The sequence below is a fragment of the Aquarana catesbeiana genome, linkage group LG09 (genome assembly GCF_042186555.1).
Source record: "Aquarana catesbeiana isolate 2022-GZ linkage group LG09, ASM4218655v1, whole genome shotgun sequence".
NCBI classification, from domain to species: domain Eukaryota; kingdom Metazoa; phylum Chordata; class Amphibia; order Anura; family Ranidae; genus Aquarana; species Aquarana catesbeiana.
Window position 1 is genome coordinate 79,517,045 of NC_133332.1, and position 17,273 is coordinate 79,534,317.

The window sequence follows — 17,273 nt, forward strand, 5'->3', positions numbered from 1 at the left end:
TTACCAGACAAGAAACAGGAAGTGGGCTGTATGAGATATTTACTGGCAGAAAAAAAAATGTTTTACTATTCAAAGTTAAAACCAACAAGGGCAGAAGATTTAATAGATGGAAAGTTGAAAAAATTACTGAAGGTCCGCTTTAAGCTAAGATGTGCACGAAGAAATATACTTAATTATTTAGTAATGGCTTCTAGATGGAGCTGAGGATCTTAGGAAATAATTACCTGTAGGAATTAAGCTCCATCTGGTGGCCATAATATGGTATTTTTCTGATCCACTCTGCTCTGTTTTTATTTGAATGAATAACATTTGACCTGTAACGGAAATAGAACAACATTTGATAAAGAACAGTGTCACAGAAAAAATAGCTATGGAAATAGTTTTATTTTTTTATAAATATACAGTGCATCCGGAAAGTGTTCACAGCACTTCACTTTTTTCGACATTTTGTTATGTTACCCTTCCCCAGATCTGTTCCTCCATGTAATCCTGTCTCCAAGGTCTATAGCCAATGACATACACTGTTAACTGTGGGACCTTATATAGACGGGTGTGTGCCTTTCCAAACCATGTCCAATCAACTGAATTTACCACAGGTGGGCTCCAATCAAGTTGTAGAAACATCGCAAAGATGATCAGTGGAAACAGGATGTACCTGAGCTCAAGTGTCAGGGCAAAGGCGGTGAATACTTCTATACATGGGATTTAAAATTTTTTTTTTTTTTTATTTGTAATAAATTTGCAAAGATTTCAAACAAACTTCTTTCACGTTGTCATTATGGAGTATTGTTTGTAGAACTTTGGGGAAAATAATAAACTAAACCTCAGAAGGTTTAGAAGTTGTCTATATAATGCTGTATATTTTTCTGTCCTCTGATTTTGCTTAATTGTTTCCTTTCATATCCTTTACTGCGATTAAGGTGATGATATTAATCTAGATGTTGCCTCTGTCCTTTCCATCCGCCATTTCTGCAATAAAATCTGGAACGGAGTGAAATTCACATTAACGGCGCTGGGTGAAGATTTTACTCCACTGCCAAAAGATCAGGTATGTTGTCCTCCTAAAATCACAAGCCATTAAGGCTCTTCTATCATTTTTGGTAAACATCGCACACTGCCTCTGTTTTAAAAGCAATTGTTTTTAACATATAATACCTTCCACAGAGCCCAGTAACATTTTGCTTTCTAAGTACCGAATTAGGTGACATGACACTTTTTATTGTTGTGCTGCTCAGCCTGAGCTCATACTGAATAGATTTTGAATTGTACGCTTTTTCATGATAGCTAAGGCCCCATGCCCCCATTGACCGATGGCTTCTGGATCGACTGCGGCAAACGACTGAGGAGTGTGAGAGGAAATTCCAGACCTTCGAGATTCATGGAGCTGCTGGGGCCATTCATTCATTCTGGTTACAGAGCTACTGTGATATCTATGTGGTGGGTATACCAAGCTGCACCTCAAAGTAACTGTATTGTGATAGCAGTCTGCAGGGAAGTCAGGCTGCATGACATATAAATAACCACTAGAGGGAGAGTCTTCAAATCTGTTTAAATAATTAAGTTTTAAAGGATTAGTTCACCTTTTGGAACATGTTATATGTTCCACCCGTATTTAGCATGAAACATGTAACATGTTACAGCAGCTGCAGCCTCTCCCCCCTCCCTGTGACAGCAAGCTGGGGATCTTCTCCCAGCGCCCTCTGTCACCCTTTTAAAATTATGCAGCTGTGCAGTGCTCCGCCCTTATGGCCACATCATTGATTCAGTTTCCTGTGAATGCACAAATTACAACTACCATCAGCCATTTCAACTGACGGCTTGTAGTTCTGAATGGACTGCAAGGTCGCTGACGAGTGAGCTCATAGTTCATTCACAAGCCCTGCAGCTTGTAAACTGTCAGCCGGTATGCAGGTACAGGCTGAAAGCTGCAGGACTTGTCTGCAGGTCTGGCATTGCACCCCTGATCCACTGATAATGGATACAATGCTTTCCCTGCTCCTAGGGAAAACAAATTAATAAATGCAAAATATGTGCATTTATTATTGTTTTCCAAAAAACGTATCCTTTAAGGCTATGGTCAGGAAACAGGGAAACATTAACATTGAACTCTAGAAAAATGTATACAGCTAATGCAATATACCCGAAGTGTTTATATTGGCTTCCTACCATTCCCTGTACAGTACTTACGTTGGGAAAGGGAAGGACAGCGGTGTGAGCCAGAGGAGGCTGTACTACATTGTACAGTTCAGACTAGCTTCCTGAACTGAGGAGAGAGTAGAAAGATTACCTATTTAGTGTGCTGGTGCTGTTCCATTGTCCCTGGTGTAGGCCTTAGACCAGGCTCTATTACATACTGCAGTATAGTCCTGAGAGTTCCATTACTTGGCTGTGCTGTCTGGCAGAATGCCTGGATCACAGTACTGGCTGAAAAGAATTTGTGCTTTGTGTGTGTAGTTAAGCTTAAGGCCTCTTTCACACGGGGGATCCGTATGTCAGTTTTCATCCTTCCGTTTTCGGATGAAAAACGGACATACATGTATCCCTATGGAGCGTCGGATGTCAGCGGTGATGTGTCCGCTGACATCCGACCCGCTCCGATCCGAAAAGTGTAACGGAGGAAAACCCTACTTTTCCATCCGTTTTCGGATCGGGTGACGACGGACTCTACGGTCCGTCATCATCCGATCCCCCATAGGAGAGAGCGGCGCTCTGACAGGTCCGTCGCTGCACAGTGTGCAGCGACGGACCTGTCATTTTCCTGCTCAGCGGGGATCGGCGGAGCGATCCCTGCTGAGCAAGCGGGTGTTCACGGGGCGGATCATCACTGATCCTCCCCGTGTGAAAGAGCCCTTAGTGATACTAATGTCTCAGTTTTTTTCCTTTAAAAATAATACACATGTTATACTTACCCGTTCTTTGCAATGGTTTTACGCAGAGCAGCCGAGATCCTCTACTTCTCGGGGATGGCACTCCTGGCCCCTCCCTCCGTCTGAGTGCCCCCACAGCAAGTCGTTTGCAATGGGGGCACCCGAGCCGTGCTGCTGCTCTGTGTGTTCATTCAGTCAGGGAGCCGCGGGTCGGCCCTGCCCCCTCTCTCTTCTCATTGGCTCTCTGACTTTGACCGCAGCAGGAGCCAATGGCGCCGCATTGCTGTCTCAGCCAATGAAGAGGGAGAGTCCCGGGCAGCCAAGACTCTCTTGCAACATCACTGGATCTAGATGTGCTCAGGAAAGTATTAGGGGCTGAGGAGGGAACTGCACACAGACGTTTTTTGTTTTTTTTTTATCTTAATGCATAGAATAAATTCAGATAAACGTTCTGACTTTATGATCACTTTAGTTTCAGCGATATTTCAGCTTTGCCAAAAGAAATCTCTGTTATAATATCCATATTGAAAGCCTTAGTTACATACCCATACATGAGGTCTACTATCTTCTTCACCAACACAGGAAGCTGTAAAACCAATCTTGAATGGACCTGATGCTGCTGATGCCAAACAAGTGCTCTACTGGGGGGCAGAGAACATGTTACGCCTTCTTGCCCCATTTATGCCTTACCTGTCAGAGGAGCTGTGGCAACGTCTTCCAGCTGCTGCGCAAAATGCTCCCAGCATCTGTGTTGCTGAGTATCCAACACCTGGACACACGGTAAGGGGGGATTTTTACTTGTGTAGTGTTGCACTAACACATTATTTAGCATGCAGGCCCCTAACCTGAGAAAATGTATCTGACACTTAGGGGTTGATTTACTAAAACTGGAGAGTGCAAAATCTGGTGCAGCTCTGCAAAAAAACCAATCGGCTGCCAGGTTTATTTTTCAAAGCTTAATTGAACAAGCTGAAGTTGGAAGCTGATTAGATTTTGCACTCTCCAGTTTTAGTAAATCAACCCCGTAGTCTGCTTTAAAGGGCATAGATCACATACTTTAAAAAAAAGCTCCAACTCAAAAGAAAACCTTACAAACATAAGTTTTTGTGTTGCATACATTTGCAAATACATGTAAAGCCACACTGCTCACCAGGACAACTTTGCAAAGTGTGGTCCCAAACGTAAAGTTATCTGAGCACAATCTGTGACCAAGCTTACCTGTATGCATCCTTTCCCCCCTTAAAGCTATAATCTGTAACGCACCAGAAGCACAACATCTGCACCAAATACAACAAAGCAACAATGACAACCACTCAGATCAATTAAATCTAGCAAAAAAAGAATCTTTTTTCAAGATCAGAGCACACAGTAATGGATGCTTGATACCTGTGTAGAGAGAGACCGCGTACACACGATCGGACTTTCTGACGGGAAATGTGCGATGACACGCTGTTGGCGGCAAATCCGACCGTGTGTATGCTCCATCGGACAATTGTCGGACTTTCCACCAACAAATGTTGGATAGCAGGTTTTCAAATTTTCCGCCAACAAATGTGTGTTGTTGGATTTTCCGAGCGTATGTACACAAGTCAGTCGGACAAAAGTTCAAAGTAAAAACACGCATGCTCGGAAGCAAGGACCAGCTGGAAGCGGTCAGTCTTGTAAACTGGCGCTTGTAATGGAGAATTAACATTGGTGACGTGGCAGTTTATGAAATCTCCAAATGCAGCGCACATTCTCTTCTTTATTGGGATAATAATAAAGCTGCTTTGCTGGTGATACTGATGGAGTTATTAATTAAACAAATTTTCAAAGGCTTTTTTTTTTTAGTGATATCAAGAATATTATGCTTTTTTTTTTTTTTTTTTTTTTTTATTTGGGCAAGTTACCACAACACCATTATCCCGTAGTTTTTAAGATCAAAGATACAACTATGTTATTGTCCCTTGTCAATTTTACATTGTATTTTTTTAAATGTTACTGCCTACTCCCAAACTGTCATTTGAAGTAAAACACATAGCCAAGTATTATTCTCCACAATTTTTTTTATTGTGCATTAGAAAAAAGAAAACAAATAAAATTAGACATGCTATCTGCCATTAGAACGTAACCAAAAAGTGCATTCTATGCACCCAAAAATATAGAAAATTTACCAAATCAAATCATTATTCAACCAAAAAAATAATGTCAAAGCAATAACTCCAAAGCCAATAATAAAAAACATGTTATCTCCTCCGATTCCGCAAAATGTCTGGTTGACGAACGGCCGTTCAGAAACAAACTGAAAAGCATGCACTGAAAAGCGCTAAATGAAAAACGCGAAAAGAAAAGCGCGAATCAACACTCACCAAACTTCTACTAACACAAAATTAGCAGAAGGAGCCCAAAGGGTGGCGCTAAAGAGCTGAAAAACCACGTAGTACGTCACTACGTTCGTAATTGTTGGTCAACATTTGTATGGCCATGTGTGTGCGCAAGACAAGTTTAAGACATCGCCCTTCGGACAAAATTCCACGGTTTTGTTGTCAAAGTCTGATCTTGTGTACGAGGCATTACACTGACACCTTATTAAAGAGTAACTGAACTCTGGTAACAGTGCCCAAAAAATGGCAGGCAGGCGGCAAAGGACTAGTCACCAGTATTCCCTGTGTCCTCCCTGCAGCCGATCTTTTGTCCATTACTGAGTTATCATGCCTGACTCTGCCCTCTGTCTTGGTGTGGAGACAGCCATCTTGGCAGATGCAGGCCTTTGCTTCCTCATGTAAGAGCCCCCAGCAAGTAGAATAGTGAGCAGCATAGTAGTGACATCACCAAATCTCATGACATTAGCAGTCGGAGGCAGCAGTGCTTTAAAGACTAACGCCACCTTTAGCAAAATGTTACATGTTACACCCGTATTTAGGCCTACACAGCCACATCTTTCCTTCACAAGGATCTGTGAATGAATGAACTACATGTACTATCTTCTATCGCAGCAGACAGACTTGTAGTTCTCAGTGGAATATGAATGTAGTAATAGCTGTACTTGTAGTCTATTGACACTTGCTTCAGCTGTGGAATTTAAATACTGTACAGAGGTACAGCAGGAAGCTGGTGAAAAAGTCTGCAGAAGCCTATTGCACATATGATCCATATGATCTCTGCAATAATATGTGCATTTTTTTCTTTTTTTTTTTTTTTTTTTTTACAGAAAATGTTATTGAATACAAACAACACAATACACAGCATCGTATTGCAATTTATTTCCAGCTGCATGACCAAAACCTTACATAGGGAAGATATCAAAAGTATACATTTACCCCAAGCTCAATAGTAGCTACTATAAAGCATTTAGCATCAAAATACTAAATTAGGAGTACAACAGTCGATCAATTCTGTATGACTCTTAATGGGTCTCCTTTTGCAAATACCATAAGAATCAATGAGGGGATACGGGGGGGGACAAGTTGGGAATGGTATAGAGGGAGGGAGGTAAATGGCAACGGAGAGGTCAATGGACACGGGACTGAAAGAAGTACCCATAAGAGTGGATGCATCCAATTTGACCAAAGCTTGTCGAATTTCTTTGGACAGTTTCTACTCTCATATGTAATTCTATATAATGGTAACACAGTATTAACTGTCTGTAGCCAGGAAGCTTGTGTAGGAGGCTCTACAGACTTCCAACGTATCAAAATTTCCCTTCTTGCATAGAATAAAGTAAACGTAAGACAGAGCTTGGTGTACCCATCACCTTCTACGTCTTTTAGGTAGCTTTTTTTTAATAAAGGTTTACTTAGCCTTTAATCTTACACTGCAGATATACAGCAATGAGGCTGTAGGAACAGGAATGCCTAGGCACACTCGCATACCAGGAAGTGCACTGTTATTTTTCAGAGTGCCGCATATTCACTATTAGAATTTCTACTTGTTCCCTGCATCATAGCAGATCTTCACTTTAGGTCCTTTTTATGCCTGTATGCTCTTAACCGCTTTCGGCCTGCCCCACGTACACTTACTGCAGCAGGGCGGCCCGGGTGCGCAAAATCACGTACCTGTACGTGGTTTCGTGCACACAGTTTACGGCACTCGCCGTGCCTCTCCCGCTGTGATTGGACACAGCGGGAGCCAATCAGCGGGTCAGATTTCTCTGCCGCATTGTCACAGTCCCGCTAAAAATCGCAGATCACAGACCTTACTAGTAAAAAAAAAAAAAAAAAAAATGTAAGTCCCTAAATCTATCCCATAGTTTGTAGACGCAATGACTTTTGCGCAAACCAATCAATATACCCTTATTGGGATTTATTTTACCAAAAATATGTGTCAGAATACATATTGGCCTAAATTGATGAAGAAATTTAGATTTATTTTTTTTTTACATTTATTTTTTTATTTTTTGGGGGATATTTATTATAGCCGAAAGTAAAAAATATTGTTTTTTTTTTTTTCAAATTTGTTGATCTTTTTTTGCTAATAGCGCAAAAAAAAAATAAATGCAGAGGTGATCAAATACCACCAAAAGAAAGCTTTTTTTGTGGGGAAAAAACATAAATTTTATTTGGGTACAGCATCACACGACCACGCAATTGTCAGCTAAAGCGACGCAGTGCCATATCGCAAAAAATGGCCTGGTTAGGAAGTGGGTAAAACCTTCCAGGGCTGAAGTGGTTAAAGGTAGATGTCCGGTCAAAAGCTGACTAATCTTAAATCTACTCTCCCCCCCCCCCCATTCTAAGCCTATTCTAGCTACCCTGTAAAGGAAAGACGTCTAAACGTACCTAATCTAAGGGAGCGCTCAAGTCTGGTCACACCATCGGCTCTCAGCACCGGCTTTGTTTGGTATAGAGGAGGGAGAGCCGAGAATGGGTGCCCCTTGGGTAAGCCTACGGGTGACGTCACTGCCCAGGCTCTGCGGCCATTGTCTGATCTCTCTACACAGAAGCTGTCCCGGGGGAGACCGGACCAGAACACCTTCAGAATAGGTAAGCATAGACACCTTTCCTTTAGTTAGTATAGGGCTTAGAATGGTTCATTTTAAACTTGGTCAGCTGTGGACTGGACTTTAACACGAGTCTGTATATATATATCTGACGGTAGGTCAGAATTTTTCTTTTTTAAATAAACACACAGTTGCTGCAACATAAATCTAAGCATAACATGCATACTGCTAAATTATATATTGTGAACTCTTTTTAAGTGTTGCTCCTCACTAATGATAGAGCTAAGGCCGGCCAAAGACGGTTTGAATCTTAGCTGGTTCAGCAGGAACCGGCCAAGATTCAAACTGTGCATGGGCAGGTTGAATGTAATAAGTTGATCGATCATCTTTGGTACAACCAGCCTGCCAGATTTACTTGCGATTATCACTAGTGGCTGCTATAACAATGTGTCAGCAGGGGGGATTCCCCTGTCAGCACTGTCTGTGTTGATGTGGGAATCGCACAATTGTTGCAGGAAAGACATTTGCACCCTCAATGGCCTGCCTAAGGCTTCTAAAGGTATAAAATAGTTTCCCTGTGATTTATAAAAGCTTCGTAAGGTGCTACAGACTAATAACTATCTGATACAGTGAAAGAATAGCTCTTATCTATCTTGTTCCAGGCTCAAGTTACACGTCCATTACAACAGATTTTGGGAGTAAGTTATACTTGCAGGTCATACATTCTTATACACTAGAGATGTCCACCCTTTTGACCTTCCAGGGCCACATTGGAAAAAGAGGAATTGTCTTGGGCCACACATAAAATACACTGATAAAAGGAGAGCTTATGAGCAGAAAATGTCAGGCAGATCACAAGTTAAAGTGGTTGTACACCCTGAACAACCACTTTTACCTACAGGTAAGCCGATATTAAGGCTTACTTGTAGGTGCTGGAAATATCTCCTCCATGGTTCAGGAGATATGTACAAAAAAGCCGTGCGCCGATGTCTACGGCGCATGTGCACTTTAGAAAGGGCAGAACGTGCCATTTCTAAAGCGGTCATGCCGTGACTGGTGGCTCCCGCGTGCATGTGCGGGAGTGACGTCACGCGACTCAGGACAGTCACAGAACCGGAGTTTGCGGCCCCGGAAGGGAGAGGGGTGAAGATGGATGCTTGCTGCTAGTGGAGACATCGCTGACATCGCAGGCTTCGGTTTCAGGTAAGTGGCACAAAATGGGCTACTATGAGATGCATAGTAGCCCATTATACTTTACCTTTGCAGGCAAAGAAAGAGTAAGTAAAACCCATCAGGGTTTACTTCCTTTTTAGCGATCCCTGCAATAGATAATGTACCTATCTGAGTAATAAAACTTAATTTTTTGGTAATTTTTTTTTATTATAAAAATAAAAGCGGCGACCTAAATTTAGTGCGATATTTGACACTTTTTTCGATAAATGAAATGCATCAATATCTGCTTCCATGGATGTAGTACCAATTCTGAAGGTCCTCATCAGATATGGACAATTGCCAAATTATTTCTTCGGCCACATGTGCTCACTAAGTGTACGAACATTTTTACCAAAAGTTCCAGAAAAAAAAAAATAAACATTTTTAAAGTAAGTTTATGATTTTGTGTTGGGCACATTCATAACCGTCTTGGGCTGCAGGTTGCTGTACACATTTGCATTTCCATATTTTATCTGTTGAGAGGTCTAAATCTTACAATAGGCTGTTATATAAGTACACTTATATAAGTGACTTCTCAGCACTGTTTTTCCCAGTCTACATCTGGTGCTGACCAAATGGGTAATCTTGGTATTTTACTTGTGTTTGTTATTAGTGATTTTTTTTCTCCTAATTAGGCTCATTGGAATTACCCTGAGGAAGAAGAATCCTTTGATTTTGTTCTCTCAGTAATCAGGGCGCTACGAAAATTGAGGAATGAATTCAGCCTGACTAAGGCAAGACCTGAAGGTGAGTGGATAGGGGTGAGCATGGTCTGATTGTTTCTTGAAAGATACATTATTGGATTTCCTATATTGATTTCCTGGTTTTCCCAATCCACTTCTACTGCTTTCCCTTTCCTATAGTATGACAAGAGCCCAGCTCACCCCTCTTCCTTCCTAATCAGCATGCCTTACATTTTTATGTGACATCTCTCCCCATGTCACAGCTGATATTCTTGATATATGAGGGATGATTTTTTTCCTGAACTGGGTCATCTTCTGTTCCAGTGGGGTGTAGTTGTGGCCCCACAGTAAAAAAAAAAATCAGCAGTTCATCCACTTTCACTACCTTTAGTGATAGCTCAGGCGTGTTCAGGATCTTAGTCCCAACCCACCTGAGCAATCCCCCCCAGGAAGCCAACACTGCACATTCACCAATCAGAGGCAGTGAGGAATTTCCCACTATGTGCAGCTGCAGACCAGGAAATGCTTCACTGCCAGTGTCGGCTTCCTGGCAAGATTGCTCAGCTAAGTTGGGACTATGATCCTGAACACGCCTGAGCCCATCACTAACTACCATCAAAGCTCATAATGGAGGTGAAACCCTTCAGTGACATTACCACCCTGCCTCATAGAGACTGGTTGATGGTATATTACCTTCCCTGGGTCACGCAGAGAAGCAGCTCCTCTCCCTGCGTCGTGACAAATTCACATTACCAACTACAGCCTTTCCAGTTCCCCTTTCACCTACAGTAAAGTACACCAGTGGTTCTCAACCTCAGTCCTCAAGTACCCCCAACAGCCATGTTTTGGGAACTTCCCTTTGATAAAATAGCTCTTATCAATACCATGTCACTGATATTGATTTAAAGCAGCTGTGCAAAGTGAAGGAAAACCTGAAAATATGGCCCGTTGGTGGTACTTGAGGACTGAGGTTGAGAACCACTGAAGTACAACATTTGAAGAGGCAGGGCAGCACAATCGTGTCACATGATTTCAGAGGATGGTTTTGTGTTTCTTTCTCAATTTTGTATTTATTTTTTTTTAAATGAAAGCTATATAAGGGAAATTAACATCAATGTTTTTAGCCAGGGAAGCTAAAAAAAATCATCTTTGTGAATAATAATTGTTGCTTTATGTTTCATGGGGTCTTGAAGTTTCCATCGTGTTTAGTGAATGTTCAGATTTTGCATGTTACCATTAGTGTTGGGCGAGCGGTTCGGATCGAGCATATGGTCGGCCCGTACATCGCCCGTTAGGCGAACACCCGAATTTTCAGGGCGTTCGTCGGGATAATCACCTGCCCAGTACCCCACAATGCACTGCTCAAGCTTTGCCCAATCAGAGCATAGTGAATAGTTGGTTATTGAGTGGGCTGAGAAGCTGGCCGCTGCGTCCTTAATAACAGATGAGTCATAATATGTCAACAGGCTTTCCTGCTGACAGCTGAATGAAAAAAAAAACCCCATTGCCGGTAATAGAAAAATGTGAAAGAAAACAGCGTGGGGGTCCCCCCAATCCATACCAGGCCTTTTGGGTCTGGTATGGATTTTAAGGGAAACCCCACGCCAAAATAAAAACAAAACTGCGTGGGGTCCCCCCCAAAATCCATGCCAAACTCTTATCCGAGCATGCAGCCTGGCAGGCCAGGAAAGAAGGGGGGACGAGCAAGCGCCCCCCCCCCCCCCAAGAACCATAGCAGGCCACATGCCCTAAGCACCCCCCCCACCCAAAAGCACCTTGTCCCCATGTTGATGGGGACAAGAGCCTTTTCCCCACAACCCTTTGCTGTGGTTGTGGGGGTTTGCAGGCAGGAGGCTTATCGGAATGTGGAAGCATCTTTTAATAAGGGGGCTCACAGATCTCGTGCCCCCTCCCCTCCCCTACCCTATGTGAATGAGTATGGGGTACATTGTACCCCTACTCATTCACCAAAAAAATTGTCAAAAAGAAATAAAAACACACACCGTTTTTGACAATTCCTTTATTAAAAATAAAAAAACAATGTCCCCAATGTAGATCCATCATTAATCCCGACGCCTCCCACCACTGCTGGACTCGGAAAAAAAAGAAAAAGAACGCTCCGCCCCCAACAAAGGCTAACTGCTGTGTGCCTGCTCTGCCATCTAACAGTTCTTAAATAGGTAAAAGGCGGGGGCCGCCTGGAGACATCATCTGGTGGCACCGCCCCCATGTGACTTCACTGACCCAGCATGCACTGATGTTCTACAGTTGCCATGTGGGAACTGTAGAAACAGTTGTTTATGCTGTGACCAAATGAACACATAGGTGCACACGGACATTTGGCAGACTGACCACCATGGTGTTGAGGGCAATTTGAACATTTACATTGTGCACAACAGATACTTCAGAAGTCAGTGCAGACTTGTGATGGAAAACCTTGTTTGTATGTAAATTAAAAATCAGTATTTCCATATGTTTGGCTTCTTGCCTCACTGTATACAGTTTTCTTAAACAAATTATTTTTTATACACCCTCATTTAATAGGCTGTTGGGCTGCAGACCTGATGGACAGCCCAGATTCCACTTGAAGCAGTGCAACATAGCAAGCTGAGAATGCTTCTGCTGAATGAGATTCAGTGGAGTAGCATTGTCAGGCTGCAACAGGAAAGACTGTTACTGGCAGGAGGCACAAAAATGATTTGCTTACGAAAACTGTACACAGTGAGACATGAAGAAATAAACAGTTGGACTCCACTTTACATACCTTAAGATAATTTCTTAAAATGTGTCTATACTGAATGCTAGTGCATGCATTTTGGAAAGCAGCTTGTAATAGAAGTGGCCTAACAGTCATTTTTACATTTTTTCTCATGTCTGATTTATTTATTTTTTTTCAAAACAGTCCACATTTTCTGTTCCCGCAAAGAGGACCTGTCTTCTCTTCAGTCTTTCCTCTCCCCTCTGCAGACACTGTCATTGTCAGGATGTCTTCATATTCAGCTGTCCAGTGATGCATTTCAAGAGGGTGGTGACCGAATTGGCTGGGCCATGGAGAAAGTAATGGATAACTGCCGCGTTTATATGAATCTTCAGGTCAGAAACATCTGCCTCTAATGAGACAATGGTGTGCAGAACACTGGGACAGATTTGAGAAAATTGTTATTAAAGCGGTAGGTATACGACAGTCAAAGGATCCGGCCATTTGAAAGGTTAAATCCAATCTTCTTTATTGAAACTGATGTTGGGGTAAAAATCCAGGAACAACATTTGATGCATTTCAGCCTATGCAGGCCCCATCAGTTGTCTTGTTCCTGGATTTTTACCCCAACATCTTTTATGTTGGGGTAAATGCTGGCTCTTTTGGCTGTGGTATACCTACAGCTTGCAGAGGCTTTAAGCGGGACATCAATAAGGTATCTAACTTCATTTGAATCAGGATTGCAGGGTGGTAGCACTGTTAGTTTTTGTTATTAAAGCGGATTTTCACCCTCCGATACTTGTTTTGCCCCACCATTACTTGCACGTCATTCGTCTAGGCAAATTACATGCATTGCTCTCCCTTTGCCTCCTGGGATATACACGTCACCTACTCCAGGAGGTAAAGTATTTCATTCACTAAAAGAGGGAGGGGCAGACTTAGCGTTGTGTCATCGGGAGGTGTGCTGACTGGACCCAGAACAGCCGGAAGCCCATCAGTGATGTCATGGGAAAATATGGCGGCGCAGGACTAAGCCCTGCCAGAAGAGAAGGGGATATCAGCTGGCTGTGCTGGGTAGGTGAGTATTTAAAATGTGTAGAACTCACCACCAGGTTAGTAGGGGTTTAAAACAAAAATGGGTGAGGGTGAAAATCCTTTTTCTGTGTGACCCATGCACCTAATTGTTCACAGTGGGTAGGTTGGGGTACTCAATGTGAGGATGGAAATAATATGCCTTGGTTGGGTGGGACTCGCACTTGTCACTTGTATGTTTTTTTCTGGTGTTATATTTTTGAGTTTGGGTGAGCATGCCTTAAAATAATTTCATGCATCAAAGTTCACAAAAAAATAAGTACATTTCACAATATAATCTCTCTTCCTGATGGAGGGACGGTGATATTCCACCACTGTAAACCTTTGACTATTTTTGTCTTTTATTCACCAGGGATTTGTTGACCCGCAGTCAGAGCTCGGAAAGCTTCAACCTAAACTTGAGAAGTTAGAGCGCCAACTCCAGGGCAGGAAGCCACGTGAGGAGGAAGACAACGAGGTACCCTGGGGATGGTGCTTTATAGGGGTTGCAGGATACCGTTTTTTTATCGCCTATACCGAGTATCAATACTTTCCGGTGCGATTCGCATGAACACAAAAAAATGTGGCGTAAATGGCACTACGATTTCCGTGTGTGTATACAGACGTGCCATCTAGTGGGCAGTTTAGAAATCAAAAAATTCAGTTGAGGGAGCGCTGTTCCAGTAAGTGGGTAGAGACAGATTAGAAGTTCAAAGCAGCAATCATTTATTGGAAAACTGAACAGACTGATGACATTAGGTAAATCGATCACAAGCCCATGAAGGGAGATGGTAGTGTGCCAATGAGACATTATGACTCACGGGTTCTGTAGTTTACCCTGCTGAGCCTGGTGGAATGAATAGCTGCCTCTAACCCTGGAGCAGAAAAGGAAAAGATGGCGCAATGACTAACCAAACATTATAACAGCAATCAAAGTAAAATAAATGATAATATGTATATAATGTTTATATCTGAAACATATATATATATATATATATATATAGATATAGATATAGATATAGATATAGATATAGATCTATAGATATATATGTATATATATATCTATAGAGATATCTATAGATATATATATATATATAGATAAGAAGTCCCGGCAATAGGAAGTGGGGAGGAATTAATGGAATAAAATAGATTGCACCAACGGCAGCTCCCTTTGGAGTTGAAGGAAAAACTCTGAAAGACTAATGGAGAAGAGACCAGGTGCACCTTGTCTCTTCTCTATTTGTCTAACCCTGGAGCTCCTGGGGGCAGGCGGTGAGCCCAATGGATGCTGGATCAATGGATTATCCAGCAACGGCCGACGCACCCAAAAATGACAGCTGCGGTTAGGGCTCGTCCCCTCCGGCCGAGGTAATTGCCAGGAGAGGGTGGAAGTGCTCCACTATGGAGACAGTACTGTGCAGGCAACCAACGAGGAGGTCCATCGATCCGGCATCCATTGGGCTCACAGCTTACCGCCAGGAGCTCCAGTTTTCCAATAAATGATTGCTGCTTTAAACTTCTAATCTGTCTCTACCTACTTACTGGAACAGCGCTCCCTCTGCTGAATTTTGTGAGTTCTAAACTGCCCACTAGATGGCACTTCTATATATACACACACAGGAGCAGTGAAGGAAATCGCATGCGATTTGAATAGGAATTGCACCACATTCCTATTCAAATTGCATGTGATTTCTTGCAGTGCAGTTTGCGCCCATTCATTTTGTATTGCTGCAAATCGCATCGCAATGTATTGGTTTTGGTATCGGGAGCAATTGGGCGAGTACCGATACTCGTTCAAATGCCTGGGATCGGTGCATCCCTTGTGTGTGTGTGTGTGTGTGTGTGTGTGTGTGTGTGTGTATATGTGTACATTATCTCACAAAAGTGAGTACACTTCTCACATTTTTGTAAATATTTTAGTATACCTTTTCATGTGACAACACTGAAGAAATGTCACTTTGCTACAATATAAAGTAGTGAGTGTACAGCTTGTATAACAGTGTAAATTTACTGTCCCCTCAAAATAACTCAACACACAGCCATTAATGTCTAAACCGCTGGCAACAAAAGTGAGTACACCCCTGAGTGAAAATGTCCAAATTGGGCCCAAAGTGTCAATGTTTTGTGTGGCCACCATTATTTTCCAGCACTGCCTTAATCCTCTTGGAGTTCACCAGAGCTTCACAGGTTGCCACTGGAGTCCTCTTCCACTCCTCCATGACGACATCACGGAGCTGGTGGATGTTAGAGACCTTGCGCTCCTCCACCTTCTATTTGAGGATGCCCCACAGATGCTCAATAGGGTTTAGGTCTGGAGACATGTTTGGCCAGTCCATCATCTTTACCCTCAGCTTTTTTAGCAAGGCAGTGGTCGTCTTGGAGGTGTGTTTGGGGTCGTTATCATGTTGGAATACTGCCCTGTGGCCCAGTCTCTGAAGGGAGGGGATCATGTTCTGCTTCATTATGTCACAGTACATTTTGCACTCATGGTTCCTCAATGAACTGTAGCTCCCCAGTGCCGGCAGCACTCATGCAGCCCCAGACCATGACAATCCCACCACCATGCTTGACTGTAGGCAAGACACACTTGTCTTTGTACTCCCCACCTGGTTGCCGCCACACACGTTTGACACCATCTGAACCAAATAAGTTTATCTTGGTCTAATCAGACCACAGGACATGGTTCCAATAATCCATGTCCTTAGTCTGCTTGTCTTCAGCAAACTGTTTGCGGCCTTTCTTGTGCATCATCTTTAGAAGAGGCTTCCTTCTGGGGCGGCAGCCATGCAGACCAATTTGATGCAGTGTGCGGCGTATGGTATGAGCACTGACAGGCTGACCCCCCACCCCTTCAACCTCTGCAGCAATGCTGGCAGCACTCATACGTCTATTTCCCAAAGACAACCTCTGGATATGACGTGCACTGAACTTCTTTGGTCGACAGTGGCAGGGCCTGTTCTGAGTGGAACCTGTCCTGTTAAACCACTGTATGGTCTTGGCCACCATGCTGCAGCTCAGTTTCAGGGTCTTAGCAATCTTCTTATAGCCTAGGCCATCCTTATGTAGAGCAACAATTCTTTTTTTCAGATCTTCAGAGAGTTCTTTGCCATGAGATGCCATGTTGAACTTCCAGTGACCAGTATGAGAGAGTGAGAGCAATAACACCAAATTTAACACACCTGCTCCCCATTCACACCTGAGACCTTGTAACACTAACGAGTCACATGACACCAGGGAGGGAAAATTGCTAATTGAGCCCAATTTGGACATTTTCACTTAGGGGTGTACTAGGGCTGGGGAAAAAATCGATTTAAATCTTGAATCGAGTTGAGAGGTCAAATCGATTCAAAATTTAAGCAAATCGATTTTTTTTATTCTATTTTTTTCACCGCGCCAGTCCCGAGGCGCTGCGGGCATGAGTTTTTAGGCGAGGCTGCGGCTTCGGCCGGACGCCGCGGACTAGGCTGAAGCCGCGGCCTTGCCTAAAAACTCATGCCCGCAGCGCCTCCAGACCAGCGCTGACACCGCGCCGGGCCTGAAGAGCTGCGGGCAAGGAGTTTTTAGGTGAGGCCGCGGCTTCGGCCTAGTTCGCGAGGCCGGACGACGCGGACTAGGCCGAAGCCTCGCCTAAAAGCTCATGCCTGCAGCGCCTCAGGACCGGCGCGGTTTCCAAAGAAAAAAAAAAAACTCTTCGAATCGTGAATCGAGTTTTTTTTTAAGAGAATAGAAGATTTTTTTTTTTTAGAAAATCTCCCAGCCCTAGGGTGTACTCACTTTTGTTGCCAGCGGTTTAGACATTAAGGGCTGTGTGTTGAGTTATTTTG

At 43.1% G+C, this 17,273-nt stretch overlaps 1 protein-coding gene across 2 annotated transcripts in view; it reads left to right on the top strand.

Moving 5' to 3' along the window:
- Window positions 1–17,273, top strand: part of VARS2 (valyl-tRNA synthetase 2, mitochondrial) — an 86,564-nt gene that overhangs the window by 55,202 nt on the left and 14,089 nt on the right. For both annotated transcript variants that reach the window (XM_073598865.1, XM_073598866.1), the window contains exons 24-29: window positions 921–1,048; window positions 1,285–1,437; window positions 3,450–3,647; window positions 9,633–9,744; window positions 12,583–12,773; window positions 13,823–13,927. In XM_073598865.1, the coding sequence (XP_073454966.1) occupies window positions 921–1,048; window positions 1,285–1,437; window positions 3,450–3,647; window positions 9,633–9,744; window positions 12,583–12,773; window positions 13,823–13,927 (887 nt within the window). The remainder of the gene's footprint in view (window positions 1–920; window positions 1,049–1,284; window positions 1,438–3,449; window positions 3,648–9,632; window positions 9,745–12,582; window positions 12,774–13,822; window positions 13,928–17,273) is intronic.